Raw genomic sequence first — 24,181 nt, forward strand, 5'->3', positions numbered from 1 at the left:
TTAAACCTGCTGTGGTAAGCTGCACACTTCTAAATAAAAGGTGTGCTATGCCACCATAGTTCATAAAACCAGCATAGAGATTGTGTAGAGACCATGCTTAACATTGAACACAATGACAAAAAGGTGATACAGAAAGGCCTTAAAATTGCTTTCTCTGTGTGCAGTGTCTTCAAGTTTCTTGCCTTTGAATTCTATGTTTACGGCTTCTTAGTTTTTAAACGTGATGTAGAGAGCAAACTAGCTTACCAGTTCTCACTGAAACGAAACTAATAACAACTTTTCTCCTTAATGAGTTAAAGTGCTCTCACTGATTACTGAAACACTAATCTTGTGTGTGCAGCGCTACCCTGTCATGTGGCAAGGTCTGCTAGCCCTAAAGAACGACCAAGCAGCCGTTCAAATGCACTTCGTTTCGGGCAACTCGAGGATTGCTGTCGCATCACTTCCACCTATGACCGACGGCTGCACGCCACCAGTCCGCATCGCACAGCGGATGCGGCTTGAGCAGACCCAGCTGGAAGGAGTAGCTCGAAAAATGCAGGTGAGTTTCATTGCCATTTCCATATCCAGTGATATGGAAATGCACTCTTTGTAGCAGTGTTACAGCCCACACAAATCTAGGGAAAAAACAGGAAGGTACAGGACTGCTGTCCTGTCCCTTGTTTTCTAAGTTTTTATGTGCTGTAACACTGCTATAAAGCATGCATCACCAACTAGCCCGCCAGCAAACGTTACTGAACCTGCCACAGTTGTGTTAGGATCATAGTCTGCTGCTGAGCTTGTGGTAGTGGTTTCAGTTTCCAGGTGCTGTGGGTGAATTTTGACCGGGGTGGAATGCAATAGCACTCACGAGCTAAGTTATTGGGTGTGCGCTGATAGCCCTTGGCAATGGAAATTAGTCTGGCGCCCTCTACTGTGGCAAATCTCAGCCCCTGTGTTGCTTTAAGATATTAGACCTCATAATTCAATAAGTCGCACAAATAATTAACCAAAAAAGGCAACTAGTGATTCCCGGTTAGTCCTGTCTTGCATAAGCCTAGCCTTATCTACTGTGTGGCAGATCTAGGCTTGTATTCACAAAGTTTCTGTCAAATGAGAAGGTTTTCTCATTGACCAGCGCCAGCCACTGATGATAATGATAACCCAGTGATTGCAGTGATGAGTGCCTAAGATAAGATTTGTGGCTAGTGAGAGTGAGATTGCTAAAGGGGGAAGTTGAAAGCACATTCATTGGCTGTGCTGTTAACCATCTTGTACACCAGTAGCGCCTGAACATTGTTGAATAGTAGTATATGTAAGGGTGAACGGGAGGACAGAAAAAAGGTGAACGTAGGAGAACACCTAGCTCTGCATGCAGAAGCTACCTGCAGGTGTCTTTTTAGTGAGAAAGTGAAATGTGAGCAGTCCTCTCGAGCCTATCGTTGTGTCAACCGCGTCTTGTTGCAAGGCCAGTGCATGAACAGTAGCCATGAACGAAGTGCCGACTATTCGTGAAATTGACCAGGCTACAATCAGCCTTGACTTGCACTCGGGCAAGTCCACGTGGCTAAAGCAGGCATTCCACATAGTTGATAGAAAGCCCCCCCCACACACACGACACCCATTTGCCACTTCAACCGAGCATTGTGAAATTGCTATAGACGAATTAATTCATTGTGGGTTTCTTCGATTTGTTGTCATGGTCTGTCCAGGACTATCCGAGGAGCTGCATACTCCCACGCTCATTGGCTGAAAGTAGCGCCTCAGGCAGTCTTTGACAGACCGGGATTACAAATCAAAGATATTGAATGCTACCACAAGATCCACAAGTAACTGGCATTGAGTCTGCATCGTGTGTGCCTTTTGGTTCCAGATGTTGGACGAGCACTGCATCCTGCTGGCACTACCTTGCGGACGCGACCACATGGATGTGCTGCAGCAGTCCAACAATCTACGCAATGGATTCATCAATTACCTGCAGCTGAAGCAGGCTGCTGGCATTGTCAACGCAGCTGCACCCGGCTCTCAGCAGGTGAGCATCTTAGCCAAGCAGTAGTAGTAACCATTGTGCTGCAGCCCTGAGGCAGTAAATGCTTGGTTGGCTGGCTACACTTTGCTTCAGTGAACTTTGTTACTGCTATAACAAAGCTGGCAATGTAGGGCCTGTTATGGCATCAATAATAGCATATTTTTTTCTTGACAATTCGTTTAACCCTTCGAGGGTCGATTTTTTTCACCATATGCGACTGCCCAGGGTCGATTCTTTTTATTGGATTCCAATTCTTCTTAGGGACCTATTTCGAAAAAAAATTACCGCAATTTTTCGAGTGTGACCGTAAAATGAGAAAAAAATATTTTGCGTTGGTATATATGTACTCTTCATTCATGAATAACAACAATAAAAAAGGAAATGAACTTACAAAAATAAAAGATTTGATGCATTTTTATACACATAGTTCAAGGCCTTGAAAATGCGCACACGAGAATATTTTGCAAGACTTAAATGTTCCTGCTCTTACACTAGTATCTCATATGTGCATCCATAGCGTAATCGAACTGCGTGGGTGTGCGCACTCAAGAAAACTGTGTGGTCGTGTGCCCGTCAAAAAAGCACAACGTGTGACAAACTTCCGCTAATCTGCATCTTATCGCCAACCAGAGGCAATTAGTTTTCGCAAGTGTCAAAAAAAAAAAAAAAGAAAAAGAAAGCAACGGAAATGCATGCATGGTGGCATCCTTCGTATGTGCACCCCCGTGAGAACTAAACGAGCGAGAAAGAGGCGGTCACCCTTTGAGCAATTAGTAATGAGATAGCCATCAGTTTTGCAAGCGCAAGAAGCCGAAATCGTCCACTGAACAAAACCTAAACCGCCGCCTGCCTGCCCACGCGCCAATGCACGAGCGGTAGTATATAGATGAACCGGAGAAAACTAGCGCTAATACAAACCATGCAACGTATACCAAGAGAGGGAGGCGCGCGAGGAAAATTCCTTGTATTCCCACATAGTGGCAGGACATGACAGAAAAGAAAAAGTTAGGAAATTGGCGCGCTTTTTAAACTTACAGACGGCGCCATAAATATACGGCATCGACCATTTTTGGACTTGTTCGCGGCGCCGTATATTTACGTCATTGACCTTCAAAGGGTTAAAGCGAAAGCATTAGAAAAAGTGGCTAGATAATCTGAGCACTAGATAATCGGCGCACTGCAGCCATGACCTGAGAAATGCTTGATTGGTGAACTAGTGTTACCGCTATAATGAAAGTAGTGATGTAGAGGCTGTCATAGTTTCAATTGTCTTAGTTGCATACAATTTAAAATGTGTAACGTAGCAGCAGAAAGTTGAAGTAACTCATAAATACACTCTTGTACATTTGTCCCATCTGATCCATGGAAGTGTGTGTTTTGGGTGCTTGCATCATTGATGAACAGCAGACAGAGCTCATCTTCAGCAAAGGCTTGTTTGACTCTTTGTGGAGGTAAATAATCTCCTAAAAGAATAGATGTGGTTACATTGCATGTAATATCTTGAATTGGACCGAGTTGGCCACACACCTCGAAAACACTTCACAGTACTAGAAACGGGGACAAAACACGCATGAGGTATGGTGCCCGTGTTGTCTCTAGTGCCTTCAAGTGTTTTCCGATACATAGCATGCATTTCATAGAATGCACTGTCTTATGCAAATTTTATTATGCATTACAGTCGAACCCGACTACATCGAACCCGTTTACATCGAATTATTCTATATATCGAACAATTTCTGGTCACGGTATAGTTACAATGAGTATATATAGCAAAAATTACGCTTACATCGAACAAATATTGCAGTGACTCCTGATATATTGAACGTCAAGCGGCGGAAAAGTGCCCCCAGAAGTTTGCTTTCCCTCGCGGTAGCGGGGAAACCCGGCGGCGCGGCTCCATCCAACCGCTCTCCCTACCGTGACCGCGCTGCCTCGGGCTGTTCGGGCGAGCCGTCGACACTCCCCCTGTCGCGCATAGTGAAGTCTATTATCCTCCCTCTTTCTCTATCATCTTTCACTTCCCTCTCCCCTGACGACGCTTCGCCGTGCTCCCTCACGGGTTGCAGAATCAAGCGTCCTTCCTTTCTTTAGATCACTATCTATCGACACTCCCCAGCAAAAAATGATCCTGGCCCGCCTACAGCGCTTGCTCAGACAGCCAATCAGAGGCTCTTGTGCACTCTTCGTGCAAGATGGCGAAAGTGCGAGTTGTCTGGCTGCTTCTCTGGATTATCGTGTTTGCGCCTTGTGGGCCTTCTCCCGCAGTGTTGCCGTGATGAAGCGGCAGAATTCGCCTTTCGCCGTGAAGATCGAAATCATAAATCGCGTCGAACGCGATATCCCCCGCAGCGTGCAAAATTTCGAGGAGCACTCTCAGCACGATTAGGGCTAAAGTGGCCAGACTCGCAACCCGGTGCCCAATGGCGCCCGACGCGTACGCACGGCCGTGTACAAGGCGTTCTTCATACGTGCCGGTTTCCGCATGCTCGGTGATGACTGTAAATTCTGAAGAATGCGACGAAGCCGTTGCCGGTGTTGCCGAAGTTTGGAGCGAGCTGTCAAAATTTCCGGGACATTCGAATCAACGGTGGACGAGTTTGTGAGTGCAGATGATGGTGTCGCGACGACGGTGGATCCCGAAACGAAGACTACATCGTCGACATCGTACCGAGCACAAATGAAAGTAGGCACGTTGAGGAAAGCAACTACGGTCCTTTGCCCACATCCTCCGAAGTGATTGATGCACTCGCATTAGTCCGGTGCTTCTGCGCGAATGCGGAAGGTTGCGGCCTCAGCTGCTCGGACTCCTTAGACATCGTGGGGAAGTGCGTGCGTCGCAGGCAGCGAAATTGCCCAAGCAGAAGAAAATGCAGGACTAATTTATGCGAAACTAAGCTAGTTTCGTCAATAAAGTGATTTTATAAATGGTATGTGCTTTTATGACATCCAATTATTTAGCAGGCTTATATCGAATTATGCTCTATATCGAACTGATAGGCGTTTTTTTGCGAGTTCGATATAGCCGGGTTTGACTGTAACAATTGCTGCTTGTTTATATCACACTGTGATGCAAGAAGTTTGCACAAATGTATGAAGGGATGTGATATCATGTAAGGTAGAATTGCGTTAATTCAACCTCTAAGGGGACCAAAAAATTTATTCGAATAAAACGGGAGTTCGAACTAAGGAGAGCCTCTTTAGATATAGCACCCGATCAATCAAAACCGTCACTGGGCTCGCATTGAAAAAGTCTCATCTTTCCTCTATCAGCGCACGACATCTGCATGTGCATCATTTTTGTTTTTTGTAACAAAAGACAAATTCTGTTCTTATGTGAAGTTTATCAGACAAATTTCTGATGTTTGTTTCTTTAGTTGTACCGTCTGTATTCCATTTGTCCACTCTGCTACACACTATGATCCCTTGGTAAAGGATGTTTATAACCAGTAATAAAGCCAGCACTATAACCAACATTTAAACATTATTGCAAAGAAGTTGCTGATACAATCCATTGGATGTACACTTACACGCAAAAGTATTAGTCGATGCACTTTATGCCACAGATCAGTGATACTAATGTCAGAATACCAAGCGCGTGTTCACTTTAACAGCGGGACCATGCTGTACTTTTGTGCACCTCTTTTCATGTGCAATCGGAACATTGCGTCTAAAGACCAAGAGATGTACTGAGACTGTTCCTTCTCTCTCCCCAACTTTTGCAGCCAGCCTACGTGATCCACATCTTTCCATCCTGCGAGTTCTCCAACGAGAACCTCGCACGCATCGCACCAGACCTGTTGCACAGCGTCAGCGACATCGCCCACTTGTTGGTCATCATCGCCACAGTGTGAACCAGGGAAGGGTGGGATGGAGACGACCCGTTCCTCCCCGCTATCCATAACAAAAGATCTCGTCGTCACTTGTCCTCGACAACAAAGACTGTGAAGTGTGAAGAAGTCCGTTGTTCCGCATACACGCGAAAGAGAAGAAAAAAAAACAAAACCCAAGAAACCAATGGTGCTCTGCTAACAACTTCGTTATCTTTTGGCCACTTGCATATACGGCGCAGAGAGTTTTATTGGAGATAGAGGGACGGCAGCCTGTGTCACCACCACAACAAACAACCCGCTCCATGCCCGACCCGTCGCCATCGTCTGTTTTTCCCTGGGATTCTATGTCACCGTCTTGAGCACCGTGCACGCAGTTGATTGCTGCCGTCCCTCGTCTTCGCCCCCGTTTTTTCGTTGTTGGAAGAGAGGAGTAACTATGTCGCATTGCATTTGGGTCGGGCTCTCCGGTGGGGTTGGACAAATCGAAGAATGTGTGGGGACACTTGTGCACTGGGAAGGGGGGGGGGGGGGGGTGTTTTCGTTTTGTCAAGAGTGCTCCTGTCATTCATTATCTGTCTTGTACATAACTGATTGATGTGCATGTGTACATATATTTATGTATGTAAACATACAGGATATATATATATATATATATACATATTATGTATATGAAGTAATAATCTCCAGTTAAAAGAGCATCGCCAGTCTTTAACGTGGAAAGCCGGTTTGAACGTTGGAACAGGTGAAAGAAGAAAAAAAAAAAGAAAGAGATGTGCTGAGAATGCGAAGAAGAAGAAAAAAAAAACGCTATATATAGATGCAGGCTCAAACTACCATGTGATATAAGTAAATAAGGCAAAGATTTTCAGTGTGTACATATTATTAGCTGAGGTGAGAAGAAAACGTGCTCTCCTTCAAGAACTGTTGTCCAATGCATGTGTGTGTGTGTATGTACGTATGTATGTAGGTGTGTGCATATTGACAACAGTAGTGTTGTACAGTTTCTGTATAATGTTCACTCATAGAAGGCGAAAGAGGGGAGACGTTTTCAAGTCAGGGATTTCATTGCCACACACACACACATACACGTTACGTAAATAGTGTGTAAGCCGTGCTGAAAGGACACGTCTTCATACCGAGTGTTGTCATGAGCTCCTGCTTCAGTGTGTAAACAACAACAAAAGAAACAAAAACATGGTTGTGGAGAGCGAGACGCGAGCTGTAGAAACCCCCCAGGATTTTGAGGGTTTTCTTTTTCGTGTTTTTCATGCCCCATGTACATTGTGTTGTTGCATCATACATCATTATTTTCTTTTTCGCTGACGTGGACAATACGTTGCATTGATGTAAAAAAGCATTAAGCTGCTTTTTTGTCATTTTTTTTTTCATTCGTCGGTCACTTAAGATTGTTCAGATAGTGTACAGTGGTCTTCTGGTTTTCACATTTTTCATTTTCATTCATTGTGTTTAGTTGTACAGAAGAAAAAAAGATTGTACCTGGCATAGTTTTTAACTTTTTTTTTTCTTTTTGTTATTGTGGTAGAATGAACTTTTGTGCATTTTATTCATGCTTTACAAAGGGATGACTTTTTTCTTGCTTATGGGGACAAGATAATTTCATTTCCCCACCCCCTCACTGTTTTGGGGGAGGCAAGCAGTAGTCTAGCGCGACTGTAAATTTTGTACATAAGCTGCTATGTGTGTATTGTATTGTCTGTACATTCAACAACAAAAACCTTTATCTTCAAAATTTTAAAGGAAAAGGGGGAAAAACAATTCTTTGTGATGTCTTTTCAAGCCACACCTCACATGTTTCAAAGTGGAAAAATAAGCTTGCTTGGAGGCTCACGGCAGTCTGGATAGGTCGAGACGCTGGTCATCGATCGATAGGAGGTCATGAGATGTGAAGGTTTTTTTTTGTGAGTTGCTTTTTTACCCAGTGAATCAAAAGCAGAATTTATAGTTTGCTCACATGTATAGTCGTCAAATTCATTTTAATCGGCAACCAAAATAGCAGCAGCAATATAGAAAAGAAATACATTGGGCGTTGTGTTTGTTTAGTAGCAGGTATTGCGTTTAGCATAGTGTTATATTTACATTGTGAACTAATATGTAGGAAAGTTTTGCGACATGCCTATTGGCATTTACATTTTAATTTTGAAATCCTGGCAAAGGTTTTTCAGATAGATGCACAGGTAAGGAAGGCATTGCGAGAGAAAAAACAAAGAGAGTTGAGAAAGAGCTTTGGGAAGAAAGAACATGATGCACCTACATGCGTGCAGGGAAAAAAATAAAAAAAAATGGGGCGCCGAGTCCTCCTTGCTGTTTTTCTCCCGTTTGCTCAAGCCATTTTTCAAAGGAGTCTCTATCTATATACTACTACCAGCCGGTGTGTCGTCAAACAACGTTTACTACATGTTGCCGCGGGGAAAGTCTCCCAGTCGTTTCTCACACCAGGGCGTGATTTTCACTTTGTTTCGATGCGACCTGCGCGTGCGTGCAGATAAGGAAAAAAAAATGTGTAGGAAGGGACACTCCACTACCTTAACCAAACAGCCGTTCTACGTTTCTGTTCTCTCTGCTACTCCAATCATTGTTCACATGTGCGCTCCATTTTTAATGTGTGGAAGGAGAAGAAAAAAAGAAAGGGTGTTTACGTCACCTGGTTTCCATTGTCTGTTTGTGGCTGGCTGTAAAGAAAAAGAGGGGTGTAGCCATTGTCCCCTTGCACCCTTCGACCTCTTCCTTGGCTACCCAAACCTGTACATAGTGGCATCCACCGAGGGGCGTCTCGGAGGTGGCCGGGGGGTGTGTCGGGCTTGGTTCGATCCCCTCGCAGTTTTTCTTCCCCCTTTTTATCCCGTTTCTTCTCATATTTTTATTTTTTTTTGTCCATACCACGCAGAGCAGTGATACACATAAGTTATTAGTAACGTAAATAAAAACGAGGAGGTGTAACAAATGAAATGGTCTCTGTCGTCTCGTTTCTGTCTCATCATGTGGCGCTTCTCCGGTGGCACGTCCATGGTCACTGTGTAGGAAGAGAGCCCTTGGTCAGCACAATGCACACGAGTGTTGCCGTAAAACAAGAAGATCGATCAAACTCTGCACACATATTTAAGAGGACACTAAACAGAAACTCAGTTTAGACTGATAAAATATTCCTTGAAAGCTCTATATTTGTTAGTTTCGTCATAAGACGTTGATAATTAGAAGAGAAAATAAAGGTCTTGCAGCTTTGGTACGTCACTGTGACGTCATGGATTTCAAAGTATTTTTTTCATATGCGAGCCTCATTGGCTCATTAAAGGATCGGGAAGGTTGCCAAGTTCAGTCTTTATCTCCTTTAAAATACAATGTCCATTTTTACCGATTACCAGTTAACTAGACATCTCGGCAAGCCGGTGTCAAAACTTCAAGGCAGCATCCCCACCAGCCTTGTTTTTGCAGCTTTTCTGGCTCACGAAGCCGCCTTGTATGGTAAGAGTGGCTTTGTTTCGTATTGTAGAAGGATAGTTTACTAATACAGGTTAAATCGCTTTTATCTTTAGTGTTCCTTTAATAAGGCACCATCACTGCTGCTTCTGGGACACACTAACCCGACACTGCAAGCCGAAAATATTTGTAAAGTGCTTTGTACACCTTCTGATGGAGCCAGGCATGACTTATCAAATTTGGAAGAAAGTCTCAAGGCCGAATTCGTTTTTACGTTTCCTTTCATACATTTCAGAGTACCGGTATTACATTTTTTGTGGAAAATCAGTTTGGTGGAAATGTGCAAGCAAAAGGAAGGCTCATGGAGAAAAATTTTATCCACCTGGCAGCATGGTACAGTTCTCTTGACAATATTTTGAGAAACACCTGTAGGTTTCCTTTGTAGCTTTGAGCTATTGTCAGATGGGCGACAATTTTCTGAGTGTGGGCGAATATTCAATGTTTCTAATACGATTCAAATACTACTCGTAAACCATAAGTATTCGAAAATGAACTATTCAGTAAGTTTCAATATGATCAAATCTTTGACAACTGACTGTTAAAGTCTTGCTACTGTTCTTTGTCTGGTAGACAAAGCATTGCAAATTATCAGAAGTGAAACAATGACAACGCATTTCTTAGGAATGCAAATGCAAAATGAGTAGTGCAAGATCTGGTTTTTAGTTCACATCGGAAGCCCACATTACAACCTATGTACTTCGCTCGCAGTCTGTCATTTAGTATTTTGGTAGTCCAGTGGTGTAACATTTTAGAGTGCAGCTCTTGGGCATCCGTTCATGCATTGAGCGTCGATGGTGGTGTACCTCGTAACCAAGCGAACGATGAAAGCGAATGCGGAACGCAGTGGCAGATGAAATAAGAGCATGCAAGGAGGAAGCAACAGTGAAAGCATGAGGTGGAAAGCGGAGGAGGAGCGGAGGGGAGACGGCATGTGATGAGTTGCTGGCGGCCACAGCATATTCAGTCACGTGGGCGGTCTCATCTGCACTTCTGAGGGAGAGTCGGGGTAGCATGAGGTGGGGAGGACCACGCTCGTCTGCACCGTCAGCTGCTGAGGTCAATCCACGGTACCAGCGTGTGTAACGGGATCGCTGCTCTTGCAAAGGGTGAATGTGAGCAGTTAAGAGTAAGGCTTGATGTGACACTCCCTTGGGTGTTGTCGCCACTGACACTGGTGGCACGATTTCCCCATGACGAAGTGCCGCTCTCGTCGCTGGTGGCACGAAAGCGTGCGAAAGAAAGCGTAATGCCACGCAAGACAGTCTGTGCGGTGACAATGGCTACGATATGGCACCAAAGTAGCACACATTGTCTGTACGGAAACAAAGCGTTGCATGAGCTGCATGGCAGCTGCTGTGAATCGCGCCCATGCATCGCCTACGCACTACCTCTCACGATCGCCTCATTGGTGAGGTAGTCGCACCACACTTAGCTCTGTTGCCAATGTGCCACACAAGACAGATCTTCCGCGCCAGCTATGCTACGCACAGCGTTCTCTTCCTAATACAAACCGTGTACCTACATAATCGTAATGCAAAATATTGACATGCAAAATGAAAACACGTATAGAGCTGCGCTCAAATTTTGCATTAGGGATTATCGTAATCGTCAATGAATTTTTACCTTTTACATCAAAGACCAGTCATTTTGTCCTTGCAACGGGACTTTCTACATGTGTTTATGGCACACTAGTCCTTCAGTAGCGTTTTGTCTTTCTTTTTGTACAACTTTTGATCATGTTTTGGCTATAATTTATTTAGCATTATTGTAAAGCACCACTCCATACAGTAGCCATTAATTCTAGGAAAGCTTGTTAGCAAATAGGTACTAAAGATGTTGGGTGGCTACTTGTGTAGTTTTTAATGACAATGAGTGATTTTGTGTTTAAAACTTATTCCTTGTCGCTCATAGCTAGCTGTCTTTTTTTTAACTTGTCAGTACAGGCGTGGTACCTAACGTGCCCAGAAATCTCTACTGTACATACATATATGCGTCTTCGTTGTTATTATTCTATATTCGATTCAATATTTGATACTTACTATTCATATTCTATTCATAAACAAAAAATTTGATACTCGTCCACCTCTACAATTTTCCCTTTCATTACATTTCTCGTAACGCCCCTCTCTTTAATGCCTTAATTAAGTCATTCCTAAAATATTGCCTAATCCGTTTAAAAGTACTTTTTAAAGCACCAAATAGAAATAGTGCTGCACAGCACAACCCCTTCGGATGTGGTGACGTTGCATGTATTAATCAGCCCGCTGCCATCTTTCTTTCTGTTCCTTTCCTACCATATAGTGTCTGCAACTGGTGAGAGTAAAGATGCATCCTTTTGAAATTCCCAGACTGTAATGGTATCGATTCACTGGCCGAACACTAACGCATCAGCAACATTCATGACGCAATTGGCACGATATGCAACTTACTTGCACAGAAACAAAATGCCATGCACTGTGTGACTGGGCATAAACGATTGCGGCGCAAAACCAGAGCGTGTAGTAGAAGTTTCCCCGACATGCTTCCCCCTTGCTGCATACACTGCGGCAACTGCCTGACCTATAGACCTGTGTCAAATCCTGTAGACATGCCACCCTCTGCCTCCTACACTACCTTATCGCACCTCTTTATCCCTACCTCTCAACCCTGGGTGGCTGACTACAGTGACCACCACTGCAGGAATACCTGGCAGCGTGCATCTCATCCGCCATCAAGCACGCTGACGGAGGTGGCCTGCACTGAGGCCAGCTGCTCATTAATCTGCTGGGTCACACAGGCAGTCAGGCCACAGGAGAGATACAGAAGGATACGTGAATGCATGCTAACCCATGATGGCTTCCTTGCTTGGTTGGGCAGCAGGTTGTGTATTCGCATGTGTTTGACCATTTTGCAACCCTCGGCAGTGCGTTGAAAATCTGGGTCATATATTGCTGCACGCCACATGAGCAAGAACTGCAAAAGAAGACAATTGTCAGCTGGGAGGTCTGCCAACCTGCTCAATGCTTGTACCACCAACCTCACGAAAATTTAGCTTGCCGTCCATGTCCTCATCAAAATATTGGACAATAGCCTGCAAGGCACTTGGGCTGATGGGAATTCGCAGGCAGTGAAACATGTTACCAATTTCGTGCCCATCAAGCAAGCCATCCTTGTTCATATCCCATCTGAAAATAAATGCATTCAAAAAACGAAGTTAAGGGAAAGACTGTGTGCTTGCAAATCTTCATGACAAACTTGAATAATGGGTGTGAAAAGGCAAACGCTTTTGATTAAAGTGGAGCAGGCTCTGTTCCAGGGGCAGACGAAGGCCTTGCAGCAAGAATACAAGCGAGTTCAGAGCATCGCCTTGCTTTCTCTTCATTATTGCACACTGTTTTGCATCTTCTCTCTCATTCTCTCGAGACATTTTCATCTTCTGGGACGACTGCCATTCTACGGGGGTCAAACACAGCACGCGCAGGTTTGATGTGACACAAAGAAGGGAGGTACTTAACCTCCTGAAAGCTGCACACCCTACTCTTCAGCGCCTTCATCAGTTCATGTTTTCGCTCCATACCAGCTAAGTGCAAGGTAGCCAGGCTTTTCAAATAGAGTCATTCATCGAAAATTAAGGAGACGAAAGCAGGGGCTCCATATTCTGTAGCTTTAACTTCAACAATACACATGACATAATTCTAAATCACTTGTCTTTCGTAGTCAATTGCGAATCATGCAGAAGACCTGACAATATGAGGCAAATCTGTGCCTCCTCTGGCAGGCTCAAGGAGTCCACTGCATTGATTTCCCTTATAGTAAACAACCATATGTTATGAGCATAAGCAACTACGCATACAAGAAGAGCACACATACTAAGAATCATTGGCACTGGCAGGATTAGCTGGACTAGCAGTTGCAGTGAGGACACTAATGCTGATGGAAGAATAACACAAAGGACACAAACCACATGAACTTGCATATAAATGCACTATCTGCTACAACTAAAAATTCACAACCCGCTCACAGCACTATTATATACCAGAAAACTGATGTGTTTGCTTTGTATAGCTACCTGTGAAACCAGTCGGCCAGGAAAGAACACTGGTCTAGAGAGAACTCGCTGATAGCAGGGGATGACTTGCTCATCACTGGGCATACGGAAGCGTCGTGGTACGTGATCTGTTCTTCATGCTCAGTTTCATCTGGGAGGTTCTTCTGCACAACTTTGTCATCTTCAAAAGTTGTGCGTGCCCATTTGATGAATTCTGCTCTGCGCTCTGCATGGACCTTGTGCTGCATTCGAGTGCTTCCTGCAAACACAACGCTGACCATAGCGAATGGTCTGACAGAAAGCATGTGCTTCATATTTACCTTCGTAAAGCGACTTTGCCTGAGCTATAAACGCTGCCCGCTGCTTAGCAGCTCCTTGGCATAGCTCTCGTGCTTCTTGTATCCGAGACTGAGGCAGTTTTACATCCAAGGGTCGTCCTTCATCTCCTTGGTCTAGAAATCTTGATCGTACCTTTTGGAAAGGTGCCAGTTGTAAAGGCAGAAATATAAATAAAAAGTGCATAAGGCATAGGAAAATGGTCTTAGTTCAAACATATCATCACTATGATTTTACCCATGGATTTAAAGTGTAGCAGGAGCTTTGCTTTTTTTCAGAAGCAACAGGATAAATTTCAAAGGCTTGCATGGTTCGCAACATGGCCTGGCCTTCAGGTGTTGACTGGAACTCTGAATTTTCAGCAGCCATCATCCACAGGTACAGGAACTGCAGCAGAATGCATTCCAGTATGAAACATGCCTGTCGTGTAGAGGAGCTATGTGCACATACCTCTCCAAAGTTAAGCTTCCCATTCCTGTTGTCATCTGCTAGGGCAATTAACCACTTGGCAGACATCTGTGTTACATCCATTTGAAGACTCGTCCACAGGCGTTTGAGGCCTTCCACATCTAGATCACCAGTCTCCTTTGGATCGCCACTGCAAACCAAAACCAGGTAACATCAACTGCAGGTTTGTTTAGGCAGCATATGCTCATATAAATTGTTAGCTGAAATTGGTCTAAAGATTCCCTCAACAGATATTTTATGTTAAGCATCTCCTGACTCTCTTTTCCTACAAAATGTGTTTGAATACACTTATGAGCGAATTACCAGCACTCAAAGACAATAGGTGCTATGCCTTGGCACTGTATACCCTTCTCTCTGCTGTGCCTGTATTGCACTCAATATGCTCTGCTGTATGTGAACAGCGGAAATGCTGCCTGCCACGTCTGCCCATGATCGCCTTGAGCAAGGCATTGGCTACACTTTGTTATTGGCATTACAGTTGAAACTCAATTTAATGAAGTGATGACCATGCTTAAATTATTTCGTTAAGTTGGGAAGTTCGTAAAATTGAGAAAGGAATTTTTCAGTCCTTCAAAATCTAAAATTGTAACATAGCGACATGCAAAAGCTAGCGCAACCACTGCCTTTCCGGGGCAGCTGCTCTACCATCTGAGCTAACCAGGCGGCTAGCAGATGGAAGGGCGAAGTCGAATTTGTCAGCAACTCGAAGCAAAGGCGAGTTTGACATAATAGTTCTGCGGAAACTTGCAAGGTGGAGGGAAGTAATTAATAATGGGAAAATCGGACATCCACCCGTTCGTACCAATAGCTACAAAGGGAAGATGGAAAGCTCAGATGGTAGAGCAGCTGCCCCGGAAAGGCGGTGGTCCCGGGTCGAGTCCCGGACCAGGACAAATTTTTCTTCAACTGCGAGGCTTTTCTTTCAAGGAACCCGTATGCGTTTCCTTTGTAGCAATTGCTACGAATGGGTGGATGTCTGATTTTCCCATTATTAATTACTTCTCTCCACCTTGCGGGTTTCCGCTGAACTATTACGTCAAACTCTTGCCTTTGCTTCGAGCTGTTGACAAATTCGACTTCGCCCTGCCATCTGCTAGCTGCCTGGTTAGCTCAAATGGCAGCGCAGCTGCCCCGGAAAGGTGGTGGTCTCGGGCTCGAGTACCGGACCAGGGCGAATTTTTCTTCAACTGCGAGGCTTTTCTTTCGAGGAACCTGTATGGATTTTTTGTAGCAATTGCTACGAACGGGTTGTCTGATTTTCCCATTATTAAAAGCTACCGCAGCATCTTATTTGCCACTAATCCAACCATCTGTTGCATAAACTATGATATAGCGAAAGCAACCACTGCCGCCCCTAGTGAGGTGGTGTTGATTCCGCAGTTTCGTGCATGGGGCATGGCGTGCAGCTTCGTCAAAATGAAGCTAGGGCCACAACTAGGGCACCTAGCTGTTTTGACACATTAGCTTTAGAGCGCATGCTCAAAGAAAAACACGTCTGTGTCAAAATTAGAAAGAAATCACTGCTTTCTTACTCATTTATGTCAGGAAAAATTTTGTTAAATCGAGTTCGGCCAGGTTAGTTTCGTTAATTCAGGTTGATGAAAACAATTGCGTGACTGTCTTAACCATCTTTAATGCGATTAGCATTCTTTGGGAAGTTCATGCACTTTTCGGTACATTTGTCCCTATCTATAACCTCTTTCACACCAACTTGGGTCACTGGGTAGTCTATAGTCTAATCGATAGAACATCGATTTTCTATGCTGAGGGAACCGGGTTCAAAATTAATTCGAGTCTCCGAGTATGTGCCGCTACTTAAATAATCTCTTTCACGCTAACTTGGGTCACTGGGTACTCTTCAATGAGAAAGAAAAATGATCTGGTGCTGGGTGGAAATGAACCCGCGCCATATATACTCAAACAAGTCTGAATATACGGGCCAAGCGAGGGCTTCGCGGCGGCGCCGCTAGATGGCGCAGTGTGACCGAAGGGAAGCGCGAGAGTGAAGCCTGGCTGAAATAAGCGCCTAGACACTACGTGTCGCTACATTAATTTGCTTTCCTGTTTCTTTCAGCCACCGCGTGCTACGAGGGAGCTTTGAATACTGTAGTGCCATAGTATAGCACATATATCCTCGTTCTAGAGAATAAATTCCATGTAACTTTTACTTTGTAGGAGATGCTGCTTAACCTTGACTCCGGCCAATGGTACTGACAGCAATGCTTGACCATTGAGTGGCCGCAGGCTTACTTATAGTGCACAAAACAGCTCCAGCGCTTCTTTAAATTTGACCTCTACACAACCTCAAGTGTACTACATGCTTTTGCAGGATTCGCTTACGCCGAGAACATGCGTTTTAGATTCGCAAACTTACCATCTGAACCAACGCTCGAAAATTTCGATGTCTCGCCGTGAAAAGACGCTGTTGACGCCGTGCTTGGGATGTGTCACATCTCCAGCCATGACTGGCAAGTGACAGCAGTGACCGCACTGAAGATTTCGAGTCGTCCAGCACCGAAGGGCTTGTGCTCGCGAATTCTGCGCTATGGGCGTTCGTCTACCATAAGCCATGCAGTAGCCTTGGTTTAAAGTTGTGCTAGATTCCTCGGGCAGACATTTAAGCGCTGCCGACTGAACGCACAACACTACCAAATCGAAAAGCACGCGCTCGGCGGTGCTCGCGAAACCATCGCCAAGGCCGCATAGGCGGTTTGTTGCTTTTGTTGCCTCAAGATATGACCGTTTCCTCCTGATATTCGTTTTTAAACAGCTCTATATTCAGTTTTCATTATTCTTGTTAGAAAATTTCTTGACTTTCGTTTCTGTAGTGGCTGCAGTCTCGCTGTCACATCGGTTTGTCGTTCACCGTAGCTTCTATTTGAACAGTGAAATCACTGCGTGAAGTGGGTTGGAGTCTTATTATTATTTTTTTATTGCAAGAAACAACGCCGTGCTCATTCTTCCGTCTTGCAGTCCTTGGGCGTCTTTGCGCGCTAGCTGGCAGTGAAGGCGAACCTCGTGAACCAGCCAAGCAGAAAACAGCACTTTTCGCACCACGGGTACCACGGGTTCTCACTTTTGCCATTGCTTTTGCCATCAGCATTGATATGGCCATTATCATCCTTTTGTTAGCCGACAGCGCTTTGAATCGAATCCAAGTCAAGTCAGATGCCCATGCGGTTTTTTGGTGCTGTCTATCGCATGAAGCTTTTCTGTTGCAAATAGCCCATATATACGAAGCGGAGTGAAAAGCGCACCGTTTCATCATGGGCCGCAAAGCAGACTTTAGTGAAAAGTCCAAAAAACGACGATCGAGGAAATCGAAGATCCAGCCTCCTCCGGAGATACCGAAGGTTTTGAGAGGTAAACACCGCACGTGCTTGCTTTCTGTGCCATATTTTTTGCATGCTCAGCATGGAAGACACATTTATTGCGTATGTTGGATTGCAGCGGAAAAGCCACCGTCGAGGCGGGCCCTGAGAAGGTAACGCTTTAATGCATAGAATGGTAGAAATCGCAGTTGCGGCATGCGCTTGAACTACATGTCAATTTCAGGTTGAAGAAAACCCAACCTGTTAAGAATGACCTGACAAGTAAAGTGATCACCAAAAAGAAATCAGAAGAAGGTGAGTCCGCCGATTTATCCAGTTGGCTTCTATCAAACTCGAAAAACGCCAGGCATGCCACACCGGCACTACCTTTTCGCCTGGATTATGGCGCTGTGTGATCCCGAGCGCATTCTTTTTTTCACGTCCAGAAGAGGACGATGGACCTTTGTCGCTGACGGTCCAATCATTTTCTGATGACAACAAAAAGTGGTTGAAACCAAAGGCGTCGAAGAAACAGCTGTTGGACTCTGAAGATGACGATGAAGGCTCTGACGATCATGAAGAGGTATTGCGTCCTTCTGCAATAAATATATACCTTTAAGTTAACCAAATATTTGTCGGATGCAATGATTTTCATTGTGTGATTATAGGACTTCGGCGAGAGCTCTGATGATGCTGCTATGGATGACGAGTTTGGTGGTTCAGAAAGCGGTGAAGATGACGAAGAAAGTGACGACGAAGAGGTATGACTTCTCTGACCTCATTGACACAGTTAATAAGTAAAGGATACATCAAGGTAATCTATTTACGGGCACATCTTTTGCAGCTGCCCATCGAAGCTGCATCGAGGAAACTTCAGAAGAGACAGGCGGAAGATAGGTAAACCTTTATCATAATTTGATTTAGATGCATCTTACACTATTCGAGAACTATGTGTTTCACATCATGCTAAACTTTTTTATCTGAATGAACTGTGAAAATTGCGTGTTTTCTTGACATCAGCTTGCATGCTTAACAGTTATGGTTGTTTCATGTTTCTGGTTAGGCATGTGGCTTCAACTTGCTTTCATGAGTGCTAAATACAAGGACTGTACTTAGCGTACAAGGACTGAATGAACCATTACAAAAGTACACATGTTATACACAAAAACATCGTAATAATTACTGTAGACTGTCTGCCATGTAGAATCATTGTGTGACCCTGGCAGAAGCTTTGCTGTGAACAAATGCTAAGAAAAAGATGAACTTGTCATTGAGCAAGTTGGTTAATGCAGGTATTACAGTAGAGGATGGCAAAAGACTAGGTGGTGCGATGAAATTAGGAGATTCGCGGGTGCTAGTTGGAATCGGTTGTCTTGCAGTGGACATAAATAAGCTGATGACGATGATGATTACATGAACTTTGGTGCCAAGAACTTATGCAAGGGATCACTGAAATGTGAAGACCTGCAGTACTGTGTACTGTTGCATACCTGCCAATCCACATGATTTTTGCGAATGTTTCACCGAGTTTCACAAGATTAAGTTCTGTTTGTAAAAACGTTTCACTTGTCAGTCTCCAAATCCCCATAGATGTATACACGCGGGACGGCCAGAAGATCCCCAGGGTAAATTCGATTAGAGTTCTAGGATTGTTGCTCGATGCCAGGGGCTGTAATGCCAAAACCATTGCGCATCTGACCGCCAAAACTGAGAATATTCTCAGATTAATCATGAGAGTCTCCAATAAGAAGGGGGCCTAGGCGAGGACAACCTACTTAGAGTGCATCACGCTTTTCTTATGAGCCACATCAACTATGTGGTCTCGGCCCTGCAGTGGACAAAGACTGAAAGGGACAAGCTTGACACGTTGATGCGGAAAAGCGTCAAGAAGGTACTGGGTATTCCGATCACGGCGAGCACGGACAGGCTAATGCAGCTCGGCGTTCATAACACGACCCTCGAACTCATAGAGGCGCAACGAGCGGCGCAGATCACGAGGCTTTCGGGCTCCAGCGCCGGTAGGCGCCTCTTGGAGGCTGCGGGCTTGCAGCCACGTTACAGTCACAGCGAGGTGGTTCAGCTGGACGAGAACTCCAGAGGGACCTACGTCGTCAGCCCCTTCCCTAGAAACGTTCACCCGCAACATAATACGGGCAGGCGAGCAGCTCGTGCCAGGGCGATATTGAAGAAAACGGTCGGCATGGAAGCCTTCGGGGACGCAGCTCAATATGGGCGCTCCGGTAAATTCACGGTCACGGCGGTCAGCGAAAAGGGCGAGCTCCTATCTGCGGCCTCGGTAGGCGCTGTGACGGCCGACGTGGCAGAACAAGTGGCGGTGGCGCTGGCGATGCAGGATTCAAAAAGGCCGTATATCTACACTGACTCACGCGCGGCCGTCAGGGCTTTCGCTTTGGGAATGGTTGCGAGACAGGTGGAGGCGATTCTGATAAACAAGTCCAGAACTAATTGTGACCCCGTGCATTATATTATATGGTTCCCAGCTCACATGGGCGACAACGTGCTGCCGGACCGCCCGAACCCCAATGAAATTGCTCACCGCCGTGCGCGAGAATTAACGCGCCGCGACGGCGATGGGGCTATATTGGATCCGGAGGAGCTCGGCCACAGCGACCCCTTATTAACCTTTCACGAGATCGTCTCCCATTATAAAGAGGAACGCAGGCGGTTACCGCCTCCACATCCAAATCTATGCAGATCACAATCGATCACGCTTAGGATGCTTCAGACGAGGTCATATCCCTCGCGAGGTTTCTTAAGCAGAATTTATCCAGAAATTGACCCACAGTGCCCGGATTGTGGGGAGGTTAGCACTCTACCTCATATGCTCTGGCAGTGTCCTGCGTTACGGGATACGTCCCTCACCAGCGAACGGGACTGGGACGAGGCCATATCTAGTACGCAACTCAAGCTCCAGTCCATGGCCGTCCAGAGGGCCCGTGAAAGAGCGGAGAGGCTTGGCCTCCCGATTCCGACATGGGAGCAGCCAGCGGCGAGCCGGGGGCCCCAACGGGTCTCCACCGGCTAGTCCCTCAGGACCTCATTAAAAGTTAATTGTCTGTCTGTCTGTCTGTCAGTCTCCAACTATACCCTTGAATGTCTTGATTCTGAAAGGACAACAGAGGGGTAGCTGCTTTGAGCAAGTTCCTGAACGGGTCAAAATTGGAAACAGAAAAAATCAGTGATCTAAAAACAGTGTATTGCTTGCAAATTTTTGCTTATCCAAGCTTGCACCTTTTTTTGTGCTGTGTGTAAATAATTTTAATAAAGTGTGTATGTATCCCACAAAAAAATGTGTGCTCAGGACAAACTAAAAAAAAAAAAAATTCTTGCTGTCCCCCCCCCCCCCCCCCCCTTCTTTCATGGTCGTGTCCATCAGAATTTGACTAATTTTAATGTTCACAGGTTGGCAGGGATGCTGTTGTCATCATACATTGTACTTGCATCTTTTTTTTGCAGAAAATTAGCTGAGGAGGAGCTAAAAACAAACATAGCTGAGTCTGAGGTCTTCACACTTCCAAGTGGGCAAGAAATCGAGAAGGAGAATATCCTTTTTTTTTCTGTGTAATTTGTTCTTAGACATAAGAGAACTATAAACTGTTGCATTGTTTTTGTATACTAGTATTTATGTGCAACTAAGTTTGAGTTGCACATGCACTTGTGGCTAGTGCACCTAGCTGAACAGTACATGACTATATAAAGTGTGTTCTCAACTTCAGTGGCTATGTCATTGTGAAACCTTCTATGTGCTTCCTCACTGATACTCCCACATGTGATAAGATTGCAAGTAAGTGAAATCAAACTGGTGCCTTCAAGCCCAAGGTTTTGGATAGATAAGGAAAACTGACAAATAATCAGGTATACATAGTGACATTACTGGTCAATAGGAATGTTAATGCTGCGTGTTGATGTTCTTCATTTTATTTACTCATCGGTCAATTGTGACTATGTTTTCACTTCGTGCTATCCGAGTACAGTGGATTCCAATTAAGATGAACTCAAAGGGACCATGAAAATTTGTCTTAACAGAAGCAAGCCACAAAACTCAACTTGATGATTTCTAGCACATCCAGATATTCATGACACAAGACTATAATTGAGAACATTCTCAATTTTAGTTTCTGGGTTGTCATCTGTGGAGGTTTTCATGTCATCATGGACATTGGCATAGCTGTCTATGTATGCATAAACACCACTTGTATCTTGTCTAGGTAGCACTACTGAGGCCTCCTCCAAGGCTGCCAATCTAGGCCTCTCGCTGAGCCAAGTGCACTCGTGCCTACTTATAACGATCCCAGTTATAACGAATGTTTGGTTAATATGAATGAAAGTAGCATGGTGGTCATAATTTTCATACAATCTGTGGTTGCCTATATTAGTAAGAATGAACAATGTCGACACTCCGAGCTCCTTTACAGCCAATATGGAAGTACCTCTTTGTCTATTAAGAAGGTGCAACTCTCCTTACATGCCCACTGTTTATAGTGGTCTTCAATGGTGCAGGGCCAGGCACAAATGCAGAGGTACCTCTCAACTGTATTAGATGTTAATATCTTGCCAAAATCATCACTCTGCCACTAACATCTTGATATGATCGACATTGTTTACACCTATGGAAATGATAAAGGTGGCTGGGGTGGAGGTTACCGATGTGGAACGAAAAACTGTTTTTGTGAGGCTTTATTCCTTTGTGGGGCAGGAGAGTCTGAAATTGTGTGGTTCTGAAGCAACGTCCGTGAGCTGCAAGGCTCTGCCACCAATGGATCAGGTGAGGAAAGTTAGCAGACCGCAAAACCGATACCACCATCTGTAACTGCTGCAACCGAGGCCTAGCATGGCATGTCCCTGAAACAGCCATTCTGTTGCAAAGCTTTTAATGGTGAGCTCATGTCTGCTTTGAGAAATCTGGCAACCACAATTATCAGAATGCCCTTGAAGGAACAAAAGAAGCTTACCGATTACTTTGGAAAACATGAATGCTTGGCTATAACGAACGCATCCTGCATAACCCTGATGTTCATTATAAGTGGGCTCGACAGTAGCAGGAATCAATGGCGGCTGGGTAAGTTCCACTTAACCGTATTTGTGGTTCATGTATCGGGTCTATGGGAAAAAATTATGAGGGGTAAACTTATAATTTTGCTTATATTTGCCCTTGTTTAGCGTAGCTGTGATGTGATCATTGTAGGGATGTTCCTTAGCTAAGATTACAGGCTGAGCCCCCAGATCTGACCATCATCAGCGAGAGGATAAAGGATGTCACATTTGTCCTCAATGACTTTGCAAGCAGAAGGGAACCTGAAAGGTAAGTCTTGCTACTCAAAAAGTTGTCGCTGGCCTATTTGGTGTCATGTAAAGCCTTTGTTGCCTTACCAACATCAGACAAGCGAGTTGTTTTGCGTTGTTCCTTTCAAAGATGTAGCCTTACTATCTAGCTCAGATTAAAACCTTATTGCAGTCACTGCCATCCATGCACATCTTCAACCATTTGGCACTTCCACCGCCTACATATCCAGCAGCGACCTTCAAGGGGTTCACTGTGTTGCTGTTTATGGTGTCTAGTCATAGAATAGCGCATCTCCTGGAATGGCTGCAGTCTTTTAATAGTTCGCTCCATATATTTGTGTAGAAAACACTTAAAATGACCATGTTTTTGCACATGTGGCCTACACAGGAAATGTTAGGGTGCACATCTACTCATGTATTTTGACCATAGACGCAGCTGCAGCATGATGAGGAATGTTAGTGTTGAAAACGCACAAAGGCAATGTTAATGTTACCATTTTCTTGTGTGTGCTTGCTTCTGCGGAGTGAAAAAGTTTCCCCTCAAGTTCTATGACTGTTTTGTGCGCAGGTCCCGGTCTGAATACCTAGACATTCTGAAGCGAGATTTGTGCGAGTACTACAGCTATAATGAGTATTTGATGCAGAAATTTATGGACCTTTTCTCACCTGCCGAGGTGAGTGTATGGGGGTTAATCTGATACCAGTTTCCATTTAGTAAAAACAGGAGTAATAGTTCAAAAAGTGTAGCAGGTTGGGCTAATTGGTGCTGCATGATGTGGTATAAGTAGAGTACAAATAAGGTCTGTGAGATAGACACAAATAGTGCTACGCATGTCTGTGCCTTCTGTCTTGGTTTCATCGTGCCCTACTTACAACAGCTCGAGGAGTAATAGGACCATCGAGGAGTGGAAGTAGCGTGTGAGAACTATTAGAGTTGAGATTTGTAATTTAGGGTAGTTTGTAGAATGCATTGCGCTACTTTTACTGAATGCTCATTCCCATAACATCACTGAATGGTGTGGTGTAACGGATTGGCTTGAGACAGATGATTTCACATGAAGCATTAAATGCTAGTAACATATTACACAAACTTCTTAATGGTTCAACTCTCTCTCATCTGGTAAGGCTTTTGTGGTATTAGCTGGTACTTCTCAAAGTTTACAATTGACGTCACCCTATTGTAAGCCTGTAATAGCCACTGTCAATTGTTCCTGCCCAAAACTGGTGTAGGACAATGGTTGTGATTCAAAGTACGCATCTAACACAACCAAAATCGGACGCCCATGTTTCTGTAAGGGCATATTGGTGTCATGGTGTTCATGCCATGTCGTCACAAGTTCAAGATTGCCATAGGTCTAAAACAAATTCCTGAACAATGTAATCAGTCTTTATAATCAATGCC

At 44.6% G+C, this 24,181-nt stretch overlaps 3 protein-coding genes across 4 annotated transcripts in view; 2 read left to right on the forward strand and 1 right to left on the reverse strand.

Moving 5' to 3' along the window:
- Positions 1 to 8,805, forward strand: part of spen (split ends) — a 198,380-nt gene extending 189,575 nt beyond the window's left edge. For both annotated transcript variants that reach the window (XM_050168424.2, XM_050168426.3), the window contains exons 15-17: positions 341 to 541; positions 1,853 to 2,011; positions 5,731 to 8,805. In XM_050168424.2, coding sequence (XP_050024381.2) covers positions 341 to 541; positions 1,853 to 2,011; positions 5,731 to 5,859 — 489 coding nt within the window. In that variant the 3' untranslated portion in view covers positions 5,860 to 8,805. The remainder of the gene's footprint in view (positions 1 to 340; positions 542 to 1,852; positions 2,012 to 5,730) is intronic.
- Positions 8,414 to 17,212, reverse strand: LOC126518659 (uncharacterized). Its single transcript, XM_050168434.3, has 8 exons — positions 16,539 to 17,212; positions 14,147 to 14,294; positions 13,934 to 14,083; positions 13,681 to 13,831; positions 13,382 to 13,619; positions 12,350 to 12,497; positions 12,160 to 12,285; positions 8,414 to 8,869 (listed from the first exon to the last, which is right to left on the reverse strand). The coding sequence occupies exons 1-8, from the start codon at positions 16,733 to 16,735 to the stop codon at positions 8,867 to 8,869; spliced, it is 1,161 nt and encodes a 386-aa protein (XP_050024391.2). The 5' UTR covers positions 16,736 to 17,212; the 3' UTR covers positions 8,414 to 8,866.
- Positions 17,213 to 17,344: 132 nt separating this feature from the next.
- LOC126518629 (uncharacterized) overlaps positions 17,345 to 24,181 on the forward strand; it is a 39,350-nt gene continuing 32,513 nt past the window's right edge. The window contains exons 1-9 of the mRNA XM_072287098.1: positions 17,345 to 17,527; positions 17,615 to 17,648; positions 17,720 to 17,790; positions 17,922 to 18,058; positions 18,144 to 18,236; positions 18,320 to 18,372; positions 20,953 to 21,038; positions 22,705 to 22,798; positions 23,348 to 23,453. Of these exons, the coding sequence (XP_072143199.1) occupies positions 17,431 to 17,527; positions 17,615 to 17,648; positions 17,720 to 17,790; positions 17,922 to 18,058; positions 18,144 to 18,236; positions 18,320 to 18,372; positions 20,953 to 21,038; positions 22,705 to 22,798; positions 23,348 to 23,453 (771 nt within the window). The 5' untranslated portion in view covers positions 17,345 to 17,430. The remainder of the gene's footprint in view (positions 17,528 to 17,614; positions 17,649 to 17,719; positions 17,791 to 17,921; positions 18,059 to 18,143; positions 18,237 to 18,319; positions 18,373 to 20,952; positions 21,039 to 22,704; positions 22,799 to 23,347; positions 23,454 to 24,181) is intronic.

Source organism: Dermacentor andersoni, chromosome 3, assembly GCF_023375885.2.
Source record: "Dermacentor andersoni chromosome 3, qqDerAnde1_hic_scaffold, whole genome shotgun sequence".
Lineage (NCBI taxonomy): Eukaryota > Metazoa > Arthropoda > Arachnida > Ixodida > Ixodidae > Dermacentor > Dermacentor andersoni.

Coding starts and splice junctions, on each gene's coding strand:
- LOC126518659 (XM_050168434.3), bottom strand. CDS start 16,735: ATGGCTTATGGTAGACGAACGCCCATAGCGCAGAATTCGCGAGCACAA. Junction 14,084..14,146: donor GGAAGCTTAACTTTGGAGAG/GTATGTGCACAT, acceptor ATTCTGCTGCAG/TTCCTGTACCTGTGGATGAT. Junction 13,620..13,680: donor GGCAAAGTCGCTTTACGAAG/GTAAATATGAAG, acceptor TTGTGTTTGCAG/GAAGCACTCGAATGCAGCAC.